General features: G+C 49.1%; 1 protein-coding gene across 1 annotated transcript; it reads left to right on the top strand.

Moving 5' to 3' along the window:
* The first annotated feature begins 267 nt into the window (after positions 1-267).
* On the top strand, positions 268-26,105 carry Pxdc1 (PX domain containing 1). The gene is made up of 5 exons (XM_051169957.1): positions 268-631; positions 14,679-14,770; positions 15,578-15,695; positions 22,504-22,618; positions 25,185-26,105. The coding sequence occupies exons 1-5, from the start codon at positions 376-378 to the stop codon at positions 25,300-25,302; spliced, it is 699 nt and encodes a 232-aa protein (XP_051025914.1). The 5' UTR covers positions 268-375; the 3' UTR covers positions 25,303-26,105.
* Positions 26,106-27,861: the final 1,756 nt, after the last annotated feature.

Raw genomic sequence — 27,861 nt, 5'->3', positions numbered from 1 at the left:
GCACAGGACAGCCCACCGCGCGGCCCGCGGCGGGTCAGCTAGAGGCGGGAGGGCGGCGCGGCAGCTTGGACTCTACATAGCTGCCGGCGATGGGAAGTTCCTTATAAAGCCGCGGCCCGCGCGGCCCGACAGACTCCGGGTGGCGCCTCTTTGAGTGCGGGTCGCAGGTAGCTTCCCCAGAGTGTGCGTGGAGCCCTGGCTTATCTACTAGGCACCGACTTCGCCCCACGGAGACTTGGAACCACGTTTGTGGGGAATCAGCCGCATCCCACGGAAGACCGCTGATCGCCCCTACAGGAACTCACTCTGCCCAGGCGGACCCCGGGGCGGGGGCCGAGGGCGCCCCCGGCAGCAAGGGCATGCTCGGCCCGCGGCATGGCCTCGGCGGTGTTTGAGGGCACGTCGCTTGTGAACATGTTCGTGCGCGGCTGCTGGGTGAACGGGATCCGCAGGCTTATCGTCAGCCGGCGTGGCGACGAGGAGGAGTTTTTCGAGATCCGCACGGAGTGGTCGGACCGCAGCGTGCTCTATTTGCACCGCAGCTTCGCGGACCTGGGACGCCTGTGCAAGCGCCTCCGCGACGCCTTCCCCGAGGACCGGCCGGAGTTGGCGCGCGCACCACTGCGGCAAGGTGAGGGGCTGCGGGGCGCCGGGGTTGCTGAGGGCTGCGGGTGTGGCGCTGGGGGAGGAACAGAGAGACGAGACGCCGTCAAAGTGCAGTGAAGGTAGCGGGAAGAGTTATTTAACGTGAGATTGTTTTTTCCTTCTGCCGCTGGGCACCTGATGGAGGACATCTAAGATCCCGAGTTCCCTTAAGAAGGGAACCCGGCGATTATTCAGGAAGGACTAGGAGCCTTGTGGATCCTGGGGCACACGCTCCTGGAGGATAAATGAGATGAGTGGAAACGGGTACAAAGTCAGCAGGACTCTCGCCGGACTGTCCCAAAGCACAAGTCGCTTCTGAAGAAGGCATAGCTTTGCGGAGATGACAGCTAGGGCTGATAGCTACCGGGTCCCAGCCGCTTCCCCTGCTCCCCTTCCCCCATGGAGAACCAGTGTCAGCTCGATTCTGTTTGCTGGAGACAGTAGAGACAGTTATGGAGTGTCAGAACTGGGGGATCTTATCGGGTATGGTCCCAGGTCCTGCCTGTGAGAGGGCGGGTCCCCATTCTGCCCCCCGGGACAGCTGAAGCTGAGCGCGAGGTGCCACGCAGCAATCTTTTCCACCTTTCCTAGGAGGGAACTGCCCCGCCTGCATGTGTCCGACCAACCCAGGGTCTCCACCCATGAGCTGGGTCCGCATTCGGATTTGATTAGCCATGGACGCCTCCTCCCTGGCCTTGTGATGGTCCTGGTTGGCTGTGCCTCTTGTTTTCTCAAACAGCGGTGGCTTCCCTTTTCCTACTGCCAGCAAAGAGACTGGAAGAGCAGAGGAAACCCGAGAGAGGCCTTGATTGAGACAGGGAAGGATGAAGTGTGGGGCAGTTAGCTGGGGACAGGAGGGACGAATAGACTTCTGATCAGACTCCCAGTGTGTGGCCTCCCAGGGCTCCAAGACTCATGGACCCAAGCTCTTCTCCCCCCCCCCCCCACACACACACAAGCCCTCCAAGCAACAATCCTGGGGCAGCTTGGGGCAAAGTTACTCAGGGTTAGCCAGTACTTGTCTCCTTGGCCGTCTGTCGGGCTAAGGCTTGAGATAACCTCCGTTTCCTCCTGGTGATAGGCCCCACCGTGTGTGAATTATGTGGCTAATTACCTCCATTCTCATGACACATCCCCTGGCAGACACATCATTTGAACAGGTTCCCAAAGCTAAGCTAGTGTGGAGGCCCCTAGTGACAAGCCTGCCTTAGATCTCCATCCCAGCCCCTCCCAGTGGCTGAATACCATTTCAAGATTAGACCTGTTTTTATTGTTTTAAATTCACTATTTGTTGTATATTTTAATTTAACAAATGAATGACTGAGTCGGGAAATCCTAAGGAAGGGTCGGAGGTTTACTCAGCGGCTTCTTCTGAGACAGGGCAGGCCGTAAGCAAGTTGAACTCCCATGCTCTCCCTCTGAGCAGGTCCCAGAGGTCTGCTGTGACCCCAGACAAATAATCAGATCATCATCTCTCAGAGGACCGAGTGAAATGCCTGATGGTGTCTGATGGCAGTGTCTGTACATGACACTTGTTTGCTGTCAATGCCAACCTCTTCTGGCCAGAGGTGCTGGTTGCAGAGGGTGTGGGGAGAGGCGTGGCTTCCGCCTGGAGTCTCAGGTAAAAAGGCCTTCCCTGGAGCCAAAGGAAGGGAAACTGTCTTACCTCATTCACCTGGCATTTATGTTCTCTTGCATTTATGTAGGCTCCCGGAGTCAAGTCGCAGACTCTGCATGTACCCACACAGCCTCCAAAAGAGTAAAGGAAATATTTAGAAGTGGGTGACTATCATGGAGAAAATTCAGGGCTAAGGGAGCTGCCTTCAAGTATCTAAAGGGTAGGAAGAAGCAGAGGTGGGGGTTAGATGTAGTGATGGAGTGGCTGGGGTGAGACCCAGTGGCTGACAACCTCCTATGTGACCATTAGAACTGTCCATCACTGGTGCCAAGTCCTAGCTGATGCAAACCTCTTACAAGGTACCCCCTAGAAGGAATGAGGATGAATCCTGGGAGCAGTAGAAGGGTGAGGCTAAACCATAATCCATTCTGGTCTTCCTTTCTCTGCTTGGTTCTTCCCTAGGACCAACTGAGTCCTGTTTCACAAAGCTCGGAGAGCCTCCTTTCTTTTGATCCTTTCAAGTCCAGGGACATCTCGTGCCAAGAGAAGTACTGCCATGGAAACACAAAAGAAGATTCTACCTCTTCTCCAGGAAAATATGTTATTTGCACTAAAAAAAAAAAAAAAAAAAGCTGTCTAGTTGTTCAAACTACCAACAGGAAAGATATCCAGCCATGGGTACTGCTGGCAATTTAATTTTGTTGGTCAGATTCCTGAGTCTGTATTTATTGAAATTTCTCGGCTGGGTTAGGTTTATGCTCTCTCGGTTCATTAGAAAAGCTTCCCTGGGAAATCTGTTCCTGAACTGCCCCTGGCAGGCTGGTGGTAGCTCCCTGACACAGAGAGTGGGGAAGCCAGGGCTCCACTGTGCATTTCTGAATCTTCGAGCAGTTGAGGCAGTGCTGAACCCTCTGCCTTGCTTCCTCCAACATTGCCATGAGAGAGAGTTAAGATGGGGAGAGGCAGACTTTTTCCTTCTTCTGTGGTCTTATGCTTGGTCAATGGTCATGGGCTTTTCATGTGTCCAGGTGACACACAGACAGGGAGAATGGTGCCCCCTGCATGGGCTGGAGGCATGGTGTTCACTTCCTTGCTGTAGTGGCCTTCTGTTTGGACAGGACGGGGTAGTGTTGATCTCAGTCTTGCTTCTGTCCTGTATCGTTCTTCAGGGAACCAGGTCTCTCTCCAGACTCTAACTAGCGGCAGGTTGGTAGTTTATGACCTAAGGTTTATAGCCGCCTCTTGCTGTGTTTTCTTCCAGCCCTAGGATGGGGAGGTAGCTGCTTCCTGTGGACCTGATGCCTGGGTTGCCAAATGTTCCCCCTTTTACTTTTCTGCTCTTTCACCACAGGGCTGTGTCGGGTGTTTAAGTCCCCTGTGGTGTATAATACCTACTGGTTTAGATCGTGAACAAGACCTCTCGCTTTGTTTACATTTCCCATATGGGAAGGGCTGCGTTTAAAAGCAGAACCCTGCAACATTTTCCCATTGACCCCATGAGGCCCTTGAAGTGCTTTGATCCTCTTTTTAGTGGCACCCGTTGCAGAGCCCAGAGCTGTGACGTCTGAGCTGGCCTGGTTATCTCTGCTGCTACAGATTCTATTTCAAAGTGGCCAGGTGAGCTTAGGCTTTCGGTGACTACATTTTGGCTTTACAATCATTGATGTGGTCACACGTCGGCTGCCAGGCATCATGCAGGTGCAAGGTGCAGGTGCAGGTGCAGGGGACAAGAAAATGAATGGACAACAATCTGTCTTTTTTTGATTCTTATATTTTGGTTAGGAGAAATGCATTAATCTATGAGCAACAAAATATGTTAGAGGCTGATAAATACTCAGAAGAAACAATACTACAGAAGCCACAGAAGAGGCAATGATTTAGTGCCAAGGAACATGTTTAGATGTTTTAAACAGATCAAGGATGGTCTTAGTAACAAGTGAGTAGAGATTTGAAGGAAAAACCAAAGCAGTAGGTACCTAGGGCACCCAGGCAGACTGAGAGTAGGTGCAAACATCTTGATTCTGGTGTGGGAGTGGGTGTGAGAAGCGGCTAGACACTGATTAGCCGGGAAAAGAAATCCATGGAGGTGCCAAGAGACTAGAGGTTGGTGTGTGACACACGACACCAGCCCAGAATTCTGGCACAGGGCTTGCCCTGTGCTGCAGGGGGTTATGGAGTAAGAGGGGCTGGCTGAGGGGATCAGCCTAGAACTTGGCATCTAGCAGCGCAGATTGTAACGTGAACCTGTGCGTGGTGTTCCTGTCCTTGCTGTGTTCAGTTTTTATCACAGATGATGCGCATCTTCGGCGTATAGGAGGACATGGTCTCTTCCCAGACTTGAGAGCCACAGATGGGATAGTACCAGGAAATGTTGGGCACTGATACGGTACCTCGCTTCCACATCCCAGACTTGTGCTATGTTCCTCCAGATCTCCATCACATTGTCCTCACCTGGACAGGAGGGAGAAGTTTGATGTTACTGTCAAACAGGGAGAACGGTGTCTGATGGATGGACCAACTGCTGCTCAGAGACATCCACCTGACTTTCTCAGTGGGCATGCCGTAGACACATGTGGACAGCACAGAAGGCCATAGAGATGCCATCTCTGTATAGCCTTTGGAGTTGGAGTGTTAAGGTGCTGCCCCCAACCTTTGCTGCAGCCCCATCCCCATACAGAACTTCCCCCCAGGGTCAATTTACCATCTGTCTGGGCACTTTTCACTTCTCAGGGGATTTGGGCATCTCCTCTGGCTCATTCACCTACTTTTGACTCTTCCATATATAGGACCCCCCCACCCCGGCTCATCCTGTTCTGGGGTTCCTCCTCCTCCTCTCCCTTTTTTTTGTTTTGTATTTGTTCCTAAATCCACGCCCTGCTGCCCACACCAGGCTCCACTCTGACACCCTTAAATCTCTCTCTCTCTCTCTCTCTTTTTTTTTTTTTTTCCCATAAATGAGTTCTTGGTTGCACTTGGTTTCAGTTTTATGCTGTAGATCATGTCCTATGCCCTGGGCCATCCTGACACCTGGGTTGCCTTTCCCAGCTGCGGGTGGAACCAGTTGGAACCTACATAGCTGGCTCAGCAGATTGCACCGACTCCACAGCTTCTCCCATGGGATGCTGAAGGAGAAATGTTCTCTTCTTCCCCTCCAGGCCTCTCTGTGAGCCTGGAGGCAAGGCACCTGTGCACTCAGACTGCCCTCCAGGAACTTAGGTCCCTTTCGTTTCAAAAAGCAATTTGGACCTGATATTTCTCTGCTGCCTGTTTTGGCAGACACATTCCAGAAGTAAGAGGAGACCCATTCATGCTTCATGCATAGTTTAAAGTTAGAGTAGCCGCAGTACTTGTGGATGGGGAGACTCGACTGATGCAGAGAGACTAAAGACGAGGCCTGTGGCACCTCTCCACAGAGCTCAGCTTGTTGCAAATGAAGAGTGTGGACTTGAACTTGGGTGCAAGGGGCTGACAGCTTGCGTTCTGCTTCAATGTCTTCAAATGTGAGAGTGCAGGCCATGGCACCTTCCTCGTGGCTACTGGCAGGCTGGGGACAATAGACCGAAGGCACATACTTTCATGTGTTGGCACTGTCATGCCACAGAAAGACAGTTATAATGTTTTTATATTTTGTGTTCTGTGGACTGGACCAAGGGTTTTGTGCATCCTAAGCGCCTGCTCCGCTCTTGAGCTAGGCTCCCAGCCCCACATTAATACTATTTCTGGGGCTTTGGCATCTTTGGGTTATAGTATGCGTCTACTGGCCGGTTTTAGTTGACATCATTTAAAAGGTTGTGTCTTGTCACTTCTCCATCTGGAGAAGCCCTTGAGAGCCCATTGGTCTGATTTTTGTCCCTGCTTGTGGGAAGATGGGAGAAGAATGGCCATGATCCTGTGCTCTGTTCATTCCTGGCAGCCTCTGTATCTCCTGAGTAAGGTGAGGTCACTGGTGTGTGTGCTCATGTGCTGATGACACTGAAGGCTAGTGCTGTCCTCATCCCACCCGCAAGTTGAATGATGATGGTCACAGTTCTATCTTTCCTGTAACTTAGACACAAGAACTCCTTATTCCCATTTGTTTGGAGAACAGCCGTCTCCTTACCCTTTGCTGATGAGGGAAACATGTTGCAGCATTTGGACAGAACAGGGGAACACCGTTGCCTTTCCTGTGTGAGAACACTGAAGGCTTGGGAGATTGGGTGGCAAAGCAGGGCACACAGCCAAGTTACCATAGAGGGGCACGACCTATGCTCCCAGACAGGTGACATTGTTATGCTTGCTCTGTGACCTGCTACTTGCCATGTGGCTTTCATCAAAGTTGTTTGGTCCTCAAGGCTTAATCCTCTGCCTTCTTCCTCCTTCTCTTCCTTCTCCTCCTTCCCTTCCTCCTCATACAAAGTAATAGGTTTGCTGGTCACAATCCATACACATATTTTGTTCTAATTTGCCTACAAAATTTCCCTCCCCTGTCCCGTCGTCTTTCCTTTCCGGGGGCTCATTCTTGACAAAATAGCAACAAGAACCTCTGTGTGGCAAGGTGGTGAGTCCTACTGAGCAATAGTAACCACAAAGTGCTCAGCACCAAGCTAGACATAAGGAATTGCTGCCTTTCTCACACTGTCTATCCTATGTCCCGAGTAACCCTTGTAACCCCAATAAAAGGAGGCCTGGTGCCCAACAAGACCACAGTGTCCTACAAACCTCATCCACCCAAGAGCCTGCTCACTGCTCTCAACAATGCCCTTTACAGATGTGACCCCGCCCTCCCAGGGACTCCCTGCTATATACTTATTGCTTGGTGTGGGTCAGACTTGATTGATGGAGGAATCTTGGGTCAGTGTTTGCGTCCACTCTAAGAACCAGAATTGCCAGCCCCATTGAGCTCTTGCTGGCAGAACCTGCCTGGGAAGCTGTGGTCTCCTTAAAGGCCTATGGGGCTTATCTTGGCCTCTGCCTCAGCTCTCACCACTCCACACCCTCCCCAGCCTCAGGGTCTTTTGTGGGCCTCCACACTGCCTTCCTCCCTTTGTCCCTCCCTCCCTCTCTTCATCTGTTCATCCTTCGGGCCTCCTCCTGCTACAGTGAGTAGGGGCATGTTGTTGTTGTCTGTATTGTCCTGGGTCCTGCACCCTGCCAACCATGTGCGGTAGGTGTATGCCTCCTGACCACTTTGTGGCCAGCACAAATGTCCAGAGGAGGCATGGTTTGGGCCTTGGTATCCCTCCACCCCTGGATTGTGAACTTTAGACAGTGTGCTCTTCCTGTGTAGAGAGGTGAAAATGGGCAGTCATCTTGTGTCCCTTTTCTTTATGCCCAACTGGCAGGGGCAGGTGGGGTAGCTCAGTGGTGTAGCATATGCTTAGCATGAAAAAAAGCTTTGGGATGGGTCCCCTGCGCAGGGGGAAAAGAGTGGCCAAGTGAAAGGTTTTTTGTTTGTTTGGTTGGTTGGTTTTGTTTTGTTAAATAGAGTCTTGTAGCCCTGGCTAGCTTCAAAATCAATATTTTTGCGCCATGGCTTCATAAATGCTGGAATTGCAGGCATGTGCTACCATGCCTGCCTTGTGAATGGCTTCTAAAACTGTCTGAGTTCTAGTTAGGAAGGGAATTTTGCTTTAGTGGCGGCGTGGGGTGGGTGGGTGGGTGGAGGCAGGCGGAGGAGAACAATGAACAGAGAGGAGGGATTAAGAAAAGGGGGAGGTGGGAATTAGCATTCTGTTCGGATGCATTTTTTCCTCCACATGGAGAAAACAGTGTGTTCCCTTTAGGAGGCCCCTGTTGGGAGCAGGAAGCTCCAGAAGAGGAAGGAAGAAGCAGCTTCCTCCTGTGGGTCCCTGGGAAGTTTTTTTCTGGCCCCGCCTCTTCTGCCACTTCCTCCTGTGGTCTCATTCCAGCTTTTCATCCTGGGAGAGGTGTGCATGGGCCATCATTCTGGTCACCTCTGTGGTCCCTGTAAGCCTGGCTGCTGTGCTTGTGTGTCCTGCCAATAGGACAGGAGGGAGGGGCGGGTCAACCAGCCGGAGTGCTCTGACCTGTGCTGGGTTCAAGGGAGGGATTGTTTAGTGTTCAGCCCTGTTCTCTCCTGTGTCAATGCACACTTGCGCATGTGCATGCCATGCGCTCACACTGGGCAACCACACTGAGCCAAGACTCACTGCAATTTTCCAGGAATCCAGAACTTCCACAGGAGCATCTAATTATTAACTAGTCTCTGCTTTTTGAGCAGGTGAGAGTACCTGTTTAGAGGCTGGGGTTCCTGCGCAGTAGAAATAGCGCTTGCGCTTGCCTTACCTGTTCAAGGCTCTGGGTTCTGCCTCCAGCAAGCCAGCCTACAAGCAAGAAGAAGGGGAGGAAGAAGAGGAGGAGGAGGAGGAGGAGAAAAAGGAAATAGATAATTAGAAATTATTGAATGTTTTCCCAAAAAATAGTAAAGTACATTGCTTGCGAAATTCATGGTGTATTCAGCCTTTCCTGAGTCCCCAGGCAAGACTGTGAGTACCTCTCTCTCATTTGCACAAAAGAGTACACTCAGCGCTTCCGAGCCCTGCACTTCTTGTGCAGTTTGTTGCTGGGCACATTTGTTAAATGGAAAAGGAGCCATTTCAATGCAGTTTGTTATCTGGCCCCATTTGAAAGTGCTCCCAACAAAAAGTTCCCCCGGGGCTGTCCTTTGTAAGGGAGTCAGAAAGCTTCCTCAAGAGAGGCAGGTGCTGTGGGCCATGGGCAACCCTTAATGCATTGCTTCTCTGTCGACCTCTGCTACATCGCACCAGTATTACCAGAATTAGACTTGCTGCCCCAGCCCCCACCCTGCCTAAGTCTTCTGCAGAGGAAGCCGTGGGTCACAGCTTGTGGAGACCAAACTCTGTTTAACAAATGGCAGCACTTCAGCCCCAGGTTTCTGAGATTAGGAAACTGATTTGTTTATGCTTGCTTCATTGAGTTTTGGTACCACGAATAAAGCAGGTGTTAACTTTTATCAGAGCACCACAAATGATGTCTTGTGAGGCTAGCCCACTCCTCACTTGGGGCAGGGGGTGGTGGGGGTGAGGTGGTACAGCTCTAGGCTGACCCTCTTTTTTTTGAGATAAGGGTCTTACTATGTAGCTCTAGCTGGCCTGGAATTCCCTGTATAGAGCAGGCCTGCCTCTGTCTCCTGAATGCCAGAATTAAAGTAATGGACACCACCATGCCCAGCCATGCTAACATTTAGTCCCTGTGTATTTGGCTTGCTGAAATTTATGTATGTTATAGTTAATAATTTTTCAAACTATTTACTGCTTGTGCTAAATTTGGATAAAATTCTTGTGTCACAAACTGTGTTGGGAAATTTTAGAAATTGTGGTTATATAATTATACTTTTTTAGAAATCAGAAAAGTGTCCGGGACCATAAAGCCTCCTGCGTCAAATTCTTCCTGTGCAAGCAGTAGGCAATTGTCCCTTTCTATGAATTTTTGAGCAAAATCCTTAGACTTATGCAGTGTGTTGGTGCCCTCTACTGGCCAATTGTAGAAGCACAGCCTCCCCAGGAAGACGCTTGATTTTAATTTTGAGTGCATCTGTGCACGGTCACCTGCAGTATTGATCATTACAATCTCAGATAGCAAAGTCATGGTAGGCACAGCTGTTTATGCTTGCTTCATTTAGGTTTGATTCCAGGAATGAAGCAGGTGTTTGCTTTTGATGAAATCAGTTAAGCACAGATTCTCCGCTATTTTCTTGCAAGGCTAAATGCTTTATTGTGAGAAAGGGCCCCAGGCAGCTCCAGACTGACTTTTCTTAAACCACCAGTGATATTTGGAATATAAAAACCAGAAGCATCAGGTGTTCTGAAGTTATTGTATTTAAATACATTAAAAGATGAAGATTATGGTTTATTATACACACGTGACATTTGGAAACGCTGGCCTAAGGCTTTAAGAGCCGCGTGACTTGAGTTCAAGGAAAAAAACATAACAGGTGCAATAGGAAAGTGTGCAAATGTGAGCAAGTAGTGCACTGTGCTAGTAGCTGTCTTGCTTGGATGCGTGGCTCTTGTCCCTTGTTCTGAAAATGAAAGTGGACGCTCATAGGTGGGCTGCTCTCAGAGCGCTGCCTTTTGCAGATGGTGCTTGGAGAGTCTGCTTATTATTAGGACAGTGACTGAAGTTATTTGGGGATCCCACCTAAGAAACCCAGGAGTGTGAAACAATTAGAAGTTTCCAGACAAAATTTGTTTCATTTTCTGCATTGTAGCCCTGGAGTAGAGGGAGGTGTGTGTGTGTGTGTGTGTGTGTGTGTGTGATGTTCAGGACCTTTAGGGAAGGCACTTTGAGCTTTGGGGTTTGGGTATCAGAAGCCAGGTGGCTGATGGTGATTCTTCCATGCCTTGTTAGCCTGGGGGTATAGCCAGGGATGCTGAGTGCTGCCTCTTTCCTCCTCTTCAGGCTGTGCTCTTTAGCCCAGGGGCTGTAGCGCAGCAGTGGTCATCAGGGTGTAGTACTGTTAGGAAAACTTCAGCAAATGCAGAGGGATATACCATTTGCCAAGCTACTGTGTCCCCCCTGGGGAAGAAGCCAATCAGATGAGATGCCGGCCTTGGAGACAGGATGTGGCTCCTTAAGAAAGCCAAACTAGATTGCCAGCTTGATTGCCACAGGGAGCCAGTATGGGGCATTAAATGCTGGAAGCACCTGTCTCACAGCCTCAGAGAGAATCCCCTGTCATGTCCCATAGCTTCTGTTCCCCATTCAGATGTCTCCCTTTGCTCAGGTCTCAAGCACACTTACGTTCCCAAAGAACACCACTTGGCTTTCATTCAGAAGCATGAAGACTGGTCTAAGGAAGCAGATGCAATCAAGCCATAGGGCTTGTAGTCTGAGTGCCACCTGGCCCCTCACAGTGCATGTGCCAGGCAGAGGCTGCCCTGTGGGCACGGGAGACCTGTTAGCCGGCAGGGCCTGTTTCTTAGTGTTATCCCAGAGCTGTGATAAATGGCAAAGCGTAGGACTGGTAAGGTGTGCTGGGGCCACATCCAGCCAGGCCACTGTTCTGATGCTCTTCCCAGAGGCCTGAAGGGCACCCTTGCTTTTCTGTACTGCAGCCTGGAAAGTGGGTCATAGCAGATACAGAGTGCAGGTCATGAAGTTCATGTCTAGACAAACAGCAAATGTAGTAGTTTCAGTAGACCAGCCCTTCCTACTGTGCTCCTCCTGGTTTATCTGAAATTCACAGTGCACAGGGTTGTGAAATCTGGCCACCTTGAAAGGCTGATTTTTTTTTTTTTTTTTTTAGATGCTTTCCTATTGCTGTCACAAAACAGTGACCAAAGCAACTCTTAGGAGGAAGCACTTCTATGGGCTTCTAGCTCCGGAGTCCAAGGCGGATGGGACAGTGTGCAGCAGGAGCAGGGAGCTGAGAGCTTACATTTTGAACCATAAGCAAGAGTGAGAGCTGGAAATGGTCTGGGCTTTTAGCCTGCCTGCCTCTGTGACAAGCTTCGTTCAACAAGGCCACACCTCCTAAACCTCTCCAGTCGGTGTCACCAACTGTTCAGACATCTGAGACTGTCTGGGGACATCCTCATTCAAACCAGTACACAGACCTGGAGCAGAGTGTGTTTACGGCTCTGTTGGAGGTTGTAAATCCAACCAAGGGATACAGAGGCGTGGCCAGAGCTCTCTTATCACATCTAATGAGCAAGAGTCAAAACTTGCTCTTTGAGAATCTAGAGCGGATGCTTCCACGTTGTACAGTGGTGTAAACTGGCTGCGCAGGAGGTTGGTCTCCTGTGAACCACACTTTCAGACGGTATAAATGCTGTGCTGGTGTCATGGACTCAGAATGAGGATTGTAGCTCTCAGAAACCAGAGGACAGCTTTGCTTGGAAGAAAGCAGCTCTCTGCGGGACTGGTGTGTGTGTGTGTGTGTGTGTGTGTGTGTGTGTGTGTGTGTGCGCGTGCGCGCGTGTGCATGTGCATGTTTCACTTTCTTTTACAAATAACTTTTCAAGGAGTTCTGACTAGGCTCCGCCCTCTGTGGACTACTCTGTAGCAAGGAAAGATGTTCAAAGCGACCTGGTGCAAATAGCGGTAGCTGCATCCTCATGTGTGGGCACAACCATGCCCTCTTAGTGACAGTGATGCTGAGAAAGGTGTCTATGAGAGTGCTCTGTCATTGTGTGAGCATCATGAGTGCGTTTACACAAACTGAGACAGCTGTGCTATTCCTAGGTGACGTATTTTATAGGAGCACTGTCATATATGCCACATTGTGCCCAAAACATGCCATCATGCTGTGTATTTCTATTTGTCTGTCTGTCTGTCTGTCTGTCTCTCTCTCTCTGTCTCTCTCTGTCTTCACACACACACACACACACACATATTTGAAATCTGTTTGGGGCTTTGGGCATCCTGGTATTTTCTGCTTTTTAAATTTTGCTTCCTTTCTTCAACAGACACAGATGGAGTGGGGCTTGGAGTGAGGGTTTCTGAGTTCCTTCCTCTGGTGATGGCTGGGGGGATGTGCTTGAGTTCATGCAGATGCAGCATATATGAACACTGAAGTTTTCCAATGGGCCAGTCACAGGCCACTGTCATCTCTGGGTCTTGCACATTCCATGGCTGACCACCTGTGGAGTGTACAGGTGAAGAGGGGGGGAGGGGCAGGATCAGAAAACACTATCAACAAGCAAGGACACTTATGTACCTGGAGTGTACTGGTGTGGGCATTAGGGCTAGTCTGGGCTAGCCTTCTAGACATGCCCTCCTAGCACATCTGGGCGCTCTCTGGTAGGAGCTCCCTGGTGCTTCCTAATTTCACTCAGGTTGATTTTGGAGATTATTTTGACTGTGGTTGTGGATGCAGGTGGCCAGTTGCCTAAAACCGTACATAACACTTTACCTTCTCTGAACAAAACCACAAAAGAGTCTGAGAGAAACGTTTTTGGACTGACGGCAGTTCTAAGATCTAGGTCTCTGGAGTTCTGTTGCGGATCATGGGGGTTGTGCCATTCTGGTCATACAGAGTTGGGGGCAAAGCTAGCATGCCAAGGAGGAGTCTTAATTCCGCCCCTTGAAGGATGGTGGGAGAAGCGGAAGTGGGAAATATGGGCTTGAGCTGTAAGACTTTAAAAATAAAATACCGCACAGCCCCACAGCCAGTCAGAGCGTGTGGTGACCACTCTCTGGTGCCCACACCAAGCACCGATGCTTGGGTCCCTGGAGAGGAGCATGAGTCACGGCCACTTGGGTTTTCACTGAGATCTATTCTTCCTTCTGAGCATTGCATTTACATAGCTTGCCTAAATATGGGCTCTGTTTACACAGGGCTTGTGGTCTGGGAAGCTGTCATTGACAGAGGGAGTCTTTTCCTGTGTCATTACAGGGGGGGGTGGTGGATTCTGGGCCACCTACCCTTTGTGCAGCCATCATACTAGTGGCAAGCAAGGGGTCTCTGGGTGTGTCTGGGTGTTGTGGCATGGCCCCACGGTGTCCTACTGCAGAGGATCAGACACCCCTGTCCTCCTTCACTGTCACTTTTTTGGATGTGCTCCATCAGCTGCAGCAGACTCATACGTCACTGAGATGCATCTCAGGGGGAGGTTTTGCACAGGACCTTACAGGTTAGCACTTGACACACTTGAGGCTGAGTGGGCACCGAGCCTCCCTTATCAGAGACGTTGTTTCCTGTTCTTTTAAGTCAAAAGTCCTCAAAACAAACAATCCCTAAGTTTCAGTTTACATGCAACCCTGAGCAGCATGGTGAATTGTTAAGCCACCCACCCCATCTTCCCTGGGATGAGACTGGTCCCTTTGCCTCATGTCTCGCTGCTGTATGTGCCACCTGACCGCCAATAACTCTCAGCAGTCTTGGTTATCAGGTCTCTCACGGTTTTTGTTTTGTTTTGTTTTGTTTTGTCTCAGTACTCAGGGTCCTAAAACCTCCATTTTTGCTTAGTGCTGGTCATAAAATGGGGAGAGTTGTGATGCTGGCCCTTCAAGTGTGCAAAGAGAAGCAGTGATGCCCCCGAAGAGGTAGATAGTGTCACCCGAATAAGGAGAACAAAACAAAACAAAACCCACCCATGCAGGCAGAAGTGTGTATGATCTACAGCAGAGGGTGTCAATCTGTCTGTGAAACTCATGGTAGCTTTCCCATCTCAGTTCAAACTGAAAATGTAATAGCTATGGCTATGGTGTATACTTTGGACAGGGTGGAAAGGCCTTTGTCTTTATGGTTATGGCTCTATCTGTGGTTTCAAGAATTCACTGGAGGCATTGAGATATAATCTACCTTAAGAACAAGACATTTTGCTGTGGAAGGTGACACTGGGGGTGTCACTGAGGTGTCCTCATCGCGGGACACCTGTTGTGTACCTTCTGCCTATGTCATCATAGGCTGCTCCACTAACTGACCTGGCTATTTCTGCCTCTATTCTAGGGCTGCTTGCCATCAAGGGTGCACAGGACATAGAGACCAGGCTCAATGAGGTTGAGAAGCTTCTGGAGATGGTCATCAGCATGCCGTGTAAGGTGAGCCAGGAGTCTAGGTGGGGCAGGGAGGCCAGAGTGCCCCATCACCACCCAGACTTAAAGACAGCTCTGTTCAGCCCACTCAGCAGTTCGTTCCCACTAGACGTCCCTGCAGCAGACAATCAAGGGAAGGAAGTCTTCCGTGGACCCCCTGCTGGAGTCTTTCTCTCCAGGGGACAGAGTGGAAGCAGAGCCACCGGGGCAAAGCAGGAGGGGACAGAGGCTTCTATTAGAAGCAGCAGCCTTTGCTCTCTTCTCTCATCTGAGAACCCACTGTTCCTGCTTAGGTTTAGAACAAGCACCAGAAAGCTGGGGGCAGTGTCAGCATTTACTTTGGCAATGTGATCTTTAGTTACATCTTCCGGTAAACCGAGTCTGTGAGCTTGATGCAGAGAAATAAGAACCTGGAGGCTCAGGCAGAACTGCTTAGCTCTTAAACGTTCTGTGTTCCACCCCTCGCCCCGCTGTCAAATGGGGCATGTAGAAGCAACCTAGGTGACGTAGACTCAGCCCAGCTGATAGTAAAGGAGGGAGCTGGGTGTGAAATGCCAGCTGAGCGCAAAGCGTTCCACAGAGCCGCCCACCCTAGCCAGAGGCCTCGCCTGTTAGCCACTTGTAAACAAAGAGACTTCAGTGGTGCAGTCACTGGGCATAAGCCATCAGTCAGCCATCCCCCACCCCACCCCCACCCCACACAGGCCTGGGACTGCCACCTGAGCATCATATCAGTTGGGGCCACCCCAGCACACACATGGCACCTGCTGTGAAGAGCTTTTCCTCTTCAGTAATCGCTGTGTTTGTTCCCAGTATTCCAGGTCTGAGGTTGTGCTCACCTTCTTCGAAAGATCGCCTCTGGACCAGGTGTTAAAAAATGATAATGTCCATAAAATTCAACCCAGCTTTCAAAGTCCTGTCAAAATATCAGGTAAGTGCCATGGTGAGTGCGTAGGAGGACTGCTTTCAGTGGCCAAGGCCACCACAGTGGCCGTGCAGTGTGACATTGCAGTGGGTGGAATCAGCTTCCATTCTTGGGCTCCTAAAGGTCCTGGGCTCCTAAAGAACAGAGGAATAGTGCGTGAGAAATGATCCCCCAGTTCTTACTAAGCATTGTGCCCTCCACTTGGTGACTGCAGAGTATGCCGTTCTTACTTCCAAAGGGGGTTATTTGTCATATTAATTAGGACTTACTTTAATAGTATAACAATGATGAAAATATTTACAAGGCATTCTTGTTTTAAATTTATTTATATTTATTTGTTTGTTTGTTTGTTTGTTTATTTATTGGTTTTTCGAGACAGGGTTTCTCTGTGTAGCCTTGGCTGTCCTGGACTTGCTTTGTAGACCAGGTTGGTCTCAAACTCACAGCGATCCACCTGCCTCTGCCTCCTGAGCGCTGGGATTAAAGACGTGCGCCACCACGCCAGGCTTAAATTTATTATTTTAATTTCATATCTGTATATGTATTTGTCTGCACCTATGTGAATGCCTGGTGTCCATAGATGCTAAAGAAGGCTTTGGAGCTCCCAGAACTGGAGCTGTAGATGGTTGTGAGCCAGCAGGTGGGTGATGGGAACTGCATGTGGGTCTCTTGGAAGAGCATCAAGTATTGTTAGCTGCCAAGCACATCTCCAGCACCAGGAGGGCATTTTTGAGGCAATGACTGGAGTTAGTCGGTCAACCTGTGGAAGTGAGGGAGCCCCTGAGAGGTGGCATTGACTTTGGGGAAGCTCTTCACTTCAGTACTCTTGGCATCTGGGGAGATGGTGGGTGCTGTGGAGTTAGCACAGATCCCCCTCCCCGCTCTGGGATGGTGCTTTATAGAGCCTGGGCCCTGAGTGTCACGCCTTTTCTATTTGAATGTTGAGACTGTAGGTGGTGAGGGTTCCACCAGATGGCAGCAGGCGCTGATTGTACTGGGAAATCTTGCCAATATTCTGGGGCCTCAGCAAGGAGAGCCACTCAGACTTAAGCATTCATTTCCTGTGTTGATCTAAGTGTTTATCAAACCTAAGAGCACACGGATCTTAAATGTTCTGCACTGCAGCTGTGACTACACAGCACAAAGGAAACAGAGGTCTCTGCTTCACCTAGTTATGGCTAGTAGAACCAATAGATTTCAGACGCAAAAATGGCTTGTTCCCATTCAGGGGTTAAAAGAAAATACATTTTTGTGTGTATGTGTTCTTTAATCCAGTATCTATTCAATCTTAGCCATAATTTTTTCTATATGGGGTAGACAAGGCAGCCAGGTAATAAAAGGACATTGTTTGTGCCTTTGGTCTGTTGCTGTCATAACCTGAAAACAGGGAGGACTTAGAAGGGAGGAGGGCCATACTGTGAGAGTATCCAAGGCTGACTACAGATGTGCAGAAGAAAAGGAATCAGATAACTGATGACCTGCAGGGCTGGTGACATAGGACACGTGTAAACTCACCCACAGTTACAAATTGGGAAAATCACTATTACGGCACCATGCGCACAGACAGACTGGGAGATGTTGCGAAGCAAAATTCACTGATGGAGATAAGCTAAGACGGGTGGGTGAAAGTTCAAGTTAAAACAGGGTTTGCACAGCATTAAGGCCTTATTCTCTGAGATGTTAATAATGACAGAGAGAAAGAGAGCGGACTGACTTTGAGGACACCTGGTGAACCATTCTTAGAGAGCCTACTCTGCGTTGCCTGTAGGCCTGGGAATATTGTGCAGTACGCACATTCGTACATGCACAGCCTACATTTTCATGGAGAGGCCCTTAACACGTCTTGTGAGATCCTTCCAGTGGCACGTTACTGACTCCGAGCCACCTGGAAACCCAGGTCCAGGATGAGTCGTGACGTCGCGAGGAACAAGGGAAGACCAGGAGCCATTAGGGTCAAGAAGATCATGTCACAGCAGCTCGGGGCAACAAGGAGTTCTGAATTGGATCTGTAGAAGAAGAAAGTGCCAATAATGGGGCACCAGTGAAACCCCATTGAAGGGGCTCCACACTTAACAGTATTGTCCCCCTGTCATTCCCTAGATGTTATGAGGGACCCTCACTGTATGAAGTATTGACAGTAGGGAGCTGCTGGGGGGCGGAGTATGTGGAGGCCCTATCTATGTCTTTATGGCTTACTTGTAATTCTAAAGGTAACTATAAATTAAACATTACAAAACATGAACGTAGGAATTGAAAAAAAAAAAAAACTTGAGGCCTGGAGAACAGCTCAGGGGCAGAACCAATTGCCTAGCAATGTGAGGCCTTGAGTTTGATCTTTGCATAGGGCACAGCATCAACTTGAAAACGGACTGTTTCTAGAATTTAGGGGTGTGACTTAAAAAAAAAAACTAAACTAGCTAGTGGTTTTTGCTGTGGTTTCTATACTGAGATATGAGAAATTCATATCTTAAGTTTGTTTGAAAATAAGCTGCAGGCACTGTAATTTTTCTTTAATTATAAATTTTCTTTAGATGATGATGATGATACCACAACAGGTGGGAATTGTGACCAAGATGGGTGGTAATAATCAGTATTATTTGAGACTTCAGACATATCAGACATGGAGAGTCTTCAGACGTACCATCCCATTTAATATGCAGCCGAGCCCATAAAGAGGACAGCAGCAGGACTAATGTGTTATCCAGGCACAGGTAGCAGGAACAGGGTCGGGAACAGCTGTTCCTGGGGTCAGTGTGGTGCGTGATAATGCTGAGAGTTGCCAGCAGCGCTACAGTCTGTGGGCCCGGATTATGAATGGCATCAACAAGCCATTATTGAGCTTGAAGGCACAGGTCCTGGGTCCACACCACCCGTGTTGGTTACTTTTCTCTCATTGCTGTCACTAAATAACCTGACCAGAAACAGCCTAAAGGAGAAATGGTTTATTTGACTTACAGGTTAAGAAGACACACAGCCCATCCTATAGAGGTAGGCATGGTTGTGGGGATATGCGACAGCTGGTCCCACTCGGTCTGTAGTCAGGAGGCAGAGTGGACAGAGAGTGGGGCTGAGCTGTAAAACCGCAAACCCACCCCCAGTGACTTTTACTCCAGTGAGACTCCCCTCCTAAAGGTAGCCCAACCTTCCAAAACAGCATGGCTGGCTGGGGACTAACTGTTCAAACACACAAGCCTATAGGGGGCACATCTCACACTCCAACCACAGCAGCACCCTCCTGTGAAGACTCATCCAAAAGTAACCTCCTATGCAAGCCACTGTTGCCCAGTATGGAGCTGGCACCTAGGGAGGGCACCGCCGCAGGACCCTTAGCAAAGTGGTTATTTTAAAACTGGTGGCCCCAGCGGTTAGACACGTTTCTTTGTTGTAAATTTTGAATAACTTCTCTTAGGTCTCTAAGGGACAGCTCTTCTTAAGGCATTGTTTTTAAGTGAATGGGAGAAGTAAAAATCTAGGCTGTCATTGAATCTTTGCTCTGGTTTTAGCTAGTGCAGGCATAGCAGGGCCATGTGTGTCTGGCTAAGGTTTGAGCCTGCTGTGATACCTGCTTTTGTGTTTCTGGGTGAGCCATCCTTCTCCAAGCTAGTTTGGAATGGATGCACTGAGAGTTTACAGACTCAAGCTGTGGGCTCAGGGGTTTGGGAACTGGGGGCTCAGAGTGATGAGGGTGAGGGCAGCCATCCAGGAGGAGCCCAGAGCTTCTGAGGGGCTGTCTTTTGTGAAATACCAGCAATTTGAGCAATATCCCTCTGTGTCCTGGGGCTAGGACTTGGAGATATTGGAGACCAGTATACTTTAGTGTCCTCAGGGCCCAGCTGACCTTGGGGACTTCAAATCTTATCTAGGTTCCCAAAGGTTCTTTGTTGTAGACATCTGAGAAGTGACTTTGTTCCAAATCTATTCTGGAAGGACAAGATTCTACCTCCTTGACTCCACAGTTCACAGTTAGCAAGGATTAGGCATTTGTGCAGAAGTGACTTGCATCAGTGACATCTGTTTGAACTCCCAGCCTCCCTTCCCCATGTAAGATTTCCTTGGTAAAGGGGGTGGGAGGAGACCTGGGCTGTCAGTTAGTGGTGCAGAGGCTGTTCTGGGGCTGCCTGCACTTCCTCAGACAGACAGATTTGGGTCAGAGTTAATAAGAGCAATAAAGAAAGTGGCTCCCTGCTGCCACACCCTTTGAGTGGGGAGGCGAAAGAGCGGAACTTGTGTGGGGTTCGGTGATTTTCAATCTGACAGATTTGCAGCTGACCTGAGTTCCCAGACGCACTCCTCCTTGGTTTGTAGAGGCCCTCACGCGTGCTGCAAACCACTGGAGTAAAGGGAAGAAGGCAGGGGAGGGAACCGGAAGCTGATGTCTCATGAGTGTGGCTGACTGAGAAAGTGCTGCAAGAGACCTGTGACACAGGCTGGCCCCTTCCCTGGGAAACCAGACCTGCATTTCAGCAAGTACTTGGCAAACTGATGAATAATCGTTTTGCAAGAGTGAAGAGAAAACCTATTTTTCTTTATTTCTTTCTGGGTAGTTCCCTCATTCTCTGCATGTGGACAGAAGTTCACAGAACAGAGCACCAAATTCCTAGAAAGGCTAAAAATAGTCAAGAAGTGATCATTCTCATCATTAAGCAAATTTACGCACTCAGGAATAAATTAGACTGTGGTCAGGGGGTGAGGACTAAGACAATCCATTAGAAACAAAGGCATCCGAGATTCTCTTGTTGTCTGTGTGGGCCTGGAAAAGAGGAAGGGTAAAGTCAGCTGTGTCCCTGGTGTAAGGATGCAGATCTTGTGGACTAAACATACCCAGAATCAGGGGTATGTCTCAATCGTGTCTTTTAGGGTTAGAGCCTGGCTTGAGAGAACTACAGAGGTGGTCCTGAGCTTGGAGCTGAGCTGCCTGAGAGCCAAGGACTGCAGATGAGTGAGGCTCACAGAGAGGGGATGATTCCAAAGCCAACATGGCGCCAAGCCTGCTGATCCCCTGAGAGAAAGGAGAGAAATGCAGTTCTTTCTGAGCCTTCAAAGCTGCAGTAGGCAAAAAGAAGAGAGCCAAGCCATACTGGATCTTACACAGTCAGCTCTCTGTGTCTGTAGGTCCAGAATCTATGGATTCAACCAAGCACAGGTCAAAATTCTGGGAAAAAGCACTATGTTTATTGATCATGTGTAGCCCCTTTTCCCTCAGCCTTTATACCAATGATTTACATATCATTTACATTGCATCAATGATGTAAAGATGATTTAAAGCCTAGAGGGAGGGTGGGTGGGGGTTCTGCTCCATGTTGCATTAGAACATCATGGTCTTTGATCTTCAAAGAGGATGTCATAATGTGACTAACTGGATGCTTGCTTGCCATGGTGGTGTCCAGGACGTCATGGGTTGTTGGAGTGAGGTAAATCCTTGGAGATTCGCAAATGCAATCTTGAAGGTTTCCCATGGAGGAGAAGAATCCCAAGGTCACAAGGCTGCAGTCTAAGTCTCCAGCTTAGTGCAGGCCACCACTCCTCCATTTCAGCCCTTCCAGGCGTAGGAGAGCCCTTGTAAATTACCAGCCAGTGTACGTACAGGAAGCCGCTTCTGTCTGTTGATTTTTCTAAAGTTCCCATATCTGTCCTTCTTGGGGGAAAATATTAGTGTATATATACAATTTTATGACAAATGCAATCTGATCTCATCTGATGCTTAGCACTTCCCGAGATGTAGATGCTGTCAGCCCTGTCTCAGCCACAGGCTAGAGCTCAGAAAAGGCAGGGAAACTGTGATGTCGTGGGTCACAGTGGTAGATAGATAGATCCCTGCCTTGAACTTGAGCCCAGTCCTCTGTCTATTTCCCTCCATCCTCCACTGTAAACCCAAGGGCAGAGCGCATGGGGAGGTGCTCAGATAGCCTGAGGTTTGTCCTTCAGGGAGCGACACACTGCTCCTGTGACACTGGTGTCAGCACCTCAGTCTGCCTGTCTGAACACTAGAGGGATTCTCTGGACATTGGGAGAGAACTAGGGATGATAGGTAATAGGCAAGGGGCGAGATTGATATAAACTTCAATTCTAAAATATTATTTCACAATTTTACACACACACACACACACACACACACACACACTGGGCTTTGATCATGTTCTCTTTATCCACTGTTCTCTCTCTTATCACCCTCTCTCTCCCACACGGAACCCCTTCTCTTTACAAGTCCCTCCTCCTATTATCATGCCTTTTAATTTATTTTTTTTTTAATGATGCACAATATTTCATTAGCGTTGCCGGCATTACCATAAGTAGGTTATTTAATTGAGCAAGGGCAACTGGACTGTATTTATACCACCGAGGACTATCACTTTCCCTCACAGTTCCCATTAATTGCAGACAGCTCCTCAAGAAGAGATGGGACCTTATAGGTCCCTCTTCCATCCCTGACAGAGTGCTGACAGGTCCAGCTTTGTGCAGCGCCACTGTTGCTCTGAGTTGCTGGGTGCAGCCGCTATGTCAAGCCCAGAAGACAGCGATTCACAGCTCTCCTTCCCATCCTTAGACTCCTACATTCTTTCCGTCCCCTCTTCTACAATGTCCCTTGAGCCTCGGAGGAGGTGACTACAGATATCCTGTCTAAGGCTGAGCACTTAGCAGTCACTTATTCTCAGCACTGGGATCAATTATGAGTTGGCATTATTAATAACTGCCCGCTGCAGAAAGAAACATCGCTGGCCAAGGCTGAGAGCAGTCAATCTATAATAAGTTCTGAAACTTTAAACCTTAAGTACTGACCTCTCCTGGGCACTTACGTCACAGCTTTGGTTTTCAGAAATCATGAGGTCCAATGGATTTTGTTTGGCAAACACGGAAACAATTGTCATTGACCACAGCATACCCAACGGGAAGGACCAGCAACTCCTGGATGCGGATTCCACAGAGCATTTGTGAGTACTTGTTTTCTAATGTGGTTTCATACATGGGTCAAGCTGGCAGCTTGTATGATGCTCTACAGCAACAGTTCTCAGCCTTCTTAATGCTGCAACCCTTTCATGCAGTGTTTCATGTTTAACACAGTTCCTCATGACCCCAACCATAAAAGTATTTCCATTGCCACTTCATAACTGTAATTTTGCCACTGTTACACAGGATACCCAATATGCAACTCCTGTGAAAGGGTCATTCTAACCCCCAGGAGTCACAACCCACAGGTTGAGAACAGCAGCAGACTCTGCCAGTTTGAGGATTCCTATTTTAAAAGTTTGTCTCATAGTCTTGTGAGACTTTGATTAATTGGTCTAGGGGAGGAATAGTCACTCGATCATTAGGTGTGAGGTGCATTCAGAAGAACATGCAAAACTCCAGGATCTAGTTTGTGTTGGCTTTGAGGTGTGAAACCCTATCTTCTGGTCCAGGATACAGGATCCACATGCCTCCACACTTCCTAGACCAGGGCTATGACACACAGGTTTGCCTCACAAGTTTATGGGGAGCTGCCTGCATTCTACCCACCTCAGCAATGGAGTGCTGTAGAAAGCCTGCCACCTAGAGGCCAGCAGGACCATTGCTTGCCTCCTGCCAGTCAGCTCCTTGGTGAATTACCTGGGTTGCAGAGTCCAGCCCCTCTCCCCCTCCTCTCCCTCTCCCTCCGCACCCCAGCCCTGCCAGGGTGACAGGAGGTCTGGCTTTGTTGCTGTGTGTTCCTAGGGACAGAAAGGGGTCCTTACCAACGCTGTGGAGGTAGACGTAGGCCCTGTAGCAGCTGGTGATGTGAAAAAGTCACCATCTGACTCCTCTACCATGACAATCCCTGGGCCAGCACCATCTCACACAAAGCTGAAGGGCTTGGCTTTCCTTCTGTTAACACTCATTCAGTGTACGAGCCAGAGTGTCATCCCTGCCAGCCCGAGGTCCCCAAGAAACCACATGTGGTGGCTGCCGCAGCCCTCGCTGTCTTGGCAAGGCTTGCCTAGAGGCCGGCCAGGCCAGGGAAACTCTGTCAACACAGTTTCTCACCACCTTCTCCTGCAAGCTTCTAATATGCCCTTGGAGAAAGTTCTTCAGTACTCCCCAGAAACGGTGCTCCAGGACACGTGCATTAGTCTCTTAGGCATTGGCTGTTGAACACTCAGAGACTGGAAGGCTGGTGGCACATTGTGGGACCACAGTGGCCTAGGATAAATGGGAGAAGGTGAATGAGAGCTTCAACCCCGGACACCTCATATGAGAACAGCAGGCATTGGCTCCCTCCCCTCTCCTAACCTGGTGCCAGAAAGCCAGCTACCCCACCATCAACCTTAGTAAGAGTTTACTACCCTAACAGTTATCAGGCCTCCCTCTTAGTTTGACCCTATAATGTTTCCCCCCTTAGACCCTCCCCCAGTCCTGAGTATGCAGATGAAGTGTCTTCAAACACCCCTGTCTTGGCCAATTGTACATGGCCACACAAACCTTTCCCCAGAGACCCTGCCCACCTCCCCAGGGCCATAAACACCCCTTTCCCTTTCAACAAACTGAACCAGTTCTCTGAAGCTATTCCCAAGTGTGTGTATTGTTTGCCCACTAACTCACCGCCAACCAGGGCCCTGCATTGCACCCACCCATGCTGCCTATATTCCTCCCTCTCTCCAGCCCAGCCCAGGTACACAAGGGAGTTGGCTACCCAGAGGGGGAGAAGCTGACACAGCCACAGCACTTGACACTTACCATGCCCTGGGCTGGGTGGCCATGCAGTGGAGTTTCTGCTGAGAACATCCAAATTTGACCCAGCAGGAAGGTGGGCACCACCAGTGAGGGGGCAACTGAGGGAATGGGGCAGGAGGGTCAGCAGGGACCCTGGCAGAGTTGGCCCCGAGGCGTTTGTCAGTTCTGCCAGTTTCCTTTCTTTCCACCATCTTCAGGACATCCTCTGGTCTGAGGGGAGGTGATGAAGGTGGTGGAGAGTTCAGGACGGTCCTGTGCACACACTATGTAAGCTTCCCGCAGCCACATAATTCTCTTCCGTCAGAGCTTGAGTCATCCTGGGTCAAACCAGGCTTGGCCACCAGGTAGAGCCTTCCTCCATGAGCATTGGAAGCCTCCTCTAGTGTCCCTCGCTGGTGTTGTCCTAGCAAGCTCCTGCTCCCTGAGGACACATCACCTGCACCTGCCTGTCTGCTGCTGGTCTCCAAGCTGACACAGGGCCTGGCCCAGAACAGGAGCCAGAATATCACTATCAATAAAAAAAAAACCATGAAGGCCCCACTAAGTTACAGATGCAGAAAGTAACTGCAAGGACAGCAAAGATTTTATATATATATACAAAAGTCAATATATAAGCAGTTTTTATATTCACGGTTCTTCCTACGTGTCGGCTGCATACTTGGGAAGGACCGCATCCCATTGATGTCCCTTGTCCCCTTCCATAGAGTCTGGATCCCTCAGTATCCTTGCACTGCACTAGCTGCATCTTGTCCTCTCTTGCTTCTGGCTGGGGTCCCCTAAGGTGGCCTTCACCTCTGTTATCTCTTTCAGGTTTGAGAATGGTGGTGAGTTCACCTCAGAGCTGGAAGATGGTGATGACCCAGCAGCTTATGTCACCAACTTGTCCTATTACCACCTGGTTCCATTTGAGACAGACATTTTGGATTGAGCCTCTCCATCAGGCCTTCTCTGCTTCAGTCTGCATGACCTCATGCTGTCCACTGTGCGGCCCCAAGGGCTAAAGCTGCTGCTCAGCCTGGGTCCCCCACACCCCCAGGGTCCTGAGGTTCATCAGGCCTGAGTGTCCTGAGAGTGGAGGCACAGAGCCTCTAGATAACTACAGGCTAACCCCAGGTCTCCAGCAACAGGAGTCCATGTGTCCTGCAGCTCTGATGGGCCTTCTACTTGCACTGGGCCCCTCCAGCCTGTCTCTTTTCCTGGGGAACACTGTTTTCATGCAAGCCATGCTTCCTCTTGTTCTCACTGCCTACTCGAGGGGAGCATTCCTCTTGGTCACATGACCCTGACTCCCCACTTTTCTCTCGTGTGTCAAAGGCACATAGCATTCCAAGAGGATTTTTGATGAGTCGCCAAGTTCTGGACCTTGTGGACAGGGGATATTAAGTGAGTCGGGACTTCCTTGAGAAGAAGAATGTGTGGCTTTTTCCCCCCTTTACATCTCCTCCCTGGAAGCTAGCCTTGGGGTTAGCTGGAAGGAGTGTTTGCACAGCATCAAGCCTGAAGAGGAGCGCTGGCTTCGGGGAAGAGACCGCATTCACAGTCATGTGCATAGGAACCCAGTGTAAAGTTTCCTTCCAGAGAAGAGAGCTCCTTCCTGTCTGCCAGCACCTGTCAGCACTCTGGCAGGCCATGGTGACGCAGTCACCACAGCCTAGGGTGCTTCAAGTCCCTCCCCTGGTGCACTCAGTGGCCTAAGTGCCAGGATGGATTAAAAAGGAAGGGATAGGGAGAAAGAAAGGTAAGCTTACAGCTTGGACCACAGGAAGATCTGGGTCCTGCAAGCTCAGCTCCTCACCGTGTGTCTACTAACGACCAGCACTTGCTAATGTAAATAATAGTAAATTATTGAAAATTCTAATTCTTTTACACAGTCTGTTTTTAATCTATTTTAATTAAATAAAATCTATTGCTCTACTTTGATGTAGTGGGTATGTTTGCATAAAAAAGATGTGGTTGATTTTGTCCCCTGCCTAAGGACAAGGGAGAAGTTACCTGATGACATCCACCCCCACATCTCTGTCCTGAGACCTGGCCCTGGCACTCTTCCTGGCATATTTAGGAAATGTGTTCTCACTCCAGGGAGTAATCTATTCAAACAAGACAATGAACAAATAGGTTGGGTTTGCTTTCATTTTTGACTTAGGGGTTTCCCCTTCTCTGCTTTCCTCTTTGGCAGCCACAGGAAGTGTCTCTGGTGACCCAGAGCTACAATACAAATGGTGTTTCCGTGGATTTTGCCTTCCAGCTGTGTTCAACTTAAAGCATCCTGCTTTTCATATTTGCAGCTGAAGGACTGACTAAGGCCTACCAGTTATATCTTTGTTGTCTTCCGACCAAATTAAGATCAGCACAAAGATAGTTGCCTTTAGCAGTTAACATTGAAACCAGTGTTTGTGGCCAGTATACCTTCAATCCCAGCAATAGGCAAGCATAGGGTTCTTTTTTAGTTCAAGACCAGTCTTGTCTACATAGTGAGACTCTGTCCCAAAACCAAACAAAACCAAAACCCAGTGTGTTCAATTAATTCCATCCTGTCTTTCAGTGCTTGATGCGTGGGTCGTCTCCACTGATCATATTCTACAGATATGCTTCTCAAACCAGCATTTTTCCAGTGACTTTTTCTCCTCTGCTCAAGCTATTGGCAGACTAGTTCTCTGTCACCCTATGAGTTTAGTTCCCAGGCCTCTTTTAGGCTTGCCCTGAGGAAGTGCCCTTTTTTTCCCTTCCAGAAACGGACAATGAGACCTCTAAAATACAGGTCAAATAGCTTTGTATTTGTTGTCCTATCAAAATAGCCCATTCTCTCTTTGTGGAAAAACTGTGCACTTCAATGCCAGCTCTTCATGTTTCCTCATTGCAAAGAACCATATAGGGTGAGAAGGGGCAGAGGCGGGGTGGAGCTCACTTCGTCGAGTGCTTACCTACCATATGCAAAGCTGTGGGTTTAGTTCCCAGCACCATATAAAACCAGGCATGGTAGCACATGTTTTTAGTCTCTGCTCTTGGGAAAGAGAAGCAGGAGAGCCAATTCAAGGTCATCCTTGACTCTGTACGGAATTCAATGACACCTTACAATACATGAGACTCTGTCTCAACTCTGCTTTATCGCCCCCACCCCAGAAAGAGAAAAACTCAGAAGTATAAATGATATTTCTTTGGGGATTTTTTGTTTGTTTGTTTGTTTCATTTTATTTTGTTGAGACAAGTTCTGGATGGGATGAATTCAAAATCCTTAGACTCCCAGGTGCTGAGATTGTGGATAGATATTCCTTACAGTGTGATGATATGGGGACTCTCAGCACTCTCATGGGTAGAGGACCACAGATCTGTGATGGACAAAGAATTTGTTGACACACACAGAACACCACCTCTGCTGTTTAGTATGCCTGCTTACGGCCATATAAGATATACTGGTGTCCAATAGAGAGAAAAGTCAAGATCCCAATTGTGAGTGTGAGCACAAGACAGAAACAAAAAAAACTTGAAC

Source organism: Acomys russatus, chromosome 3 (genome assembly GCF_903995435.1).
Source record: "Acomys russatus chromosome 3, mAcoRus1.1, whole genome shotgun sequence".
NCBI classification, from domain to species: Eukaryota; Metazoa; Chordata; class Mammalia; order Rodentia; family Muridae; genus Acomys; species Acomys russatus.
This window is presented reverse-complemented; position numbering and strand designations above follow the sequence as displayed.

Bases quoted from the DNA above. Each gene is read 5' to 3' on its own strand.
- Pxdc1 (XM_051169957.1), top strand. From the start codon at position 376: ATGGCCTCGGCGGTGTTTGAGGGCACGTCGCTTGTGAACATGTTCGTG. The intron at 15,696-22,503 runs GTAAGTGCCATG...TTTGGTTTTCAG, and splicing joins AAGTCCTGTCAAAATATCAG to AAATCATGAGGTCCAATGGA. The intron at 22,619-25,184 runs GTGAGTACTTGT...TATCTCTTTCAG, and splicing joins GCGGATTCCACAGAGCATTT to GTTTGAGAATGGTGGTGAGT.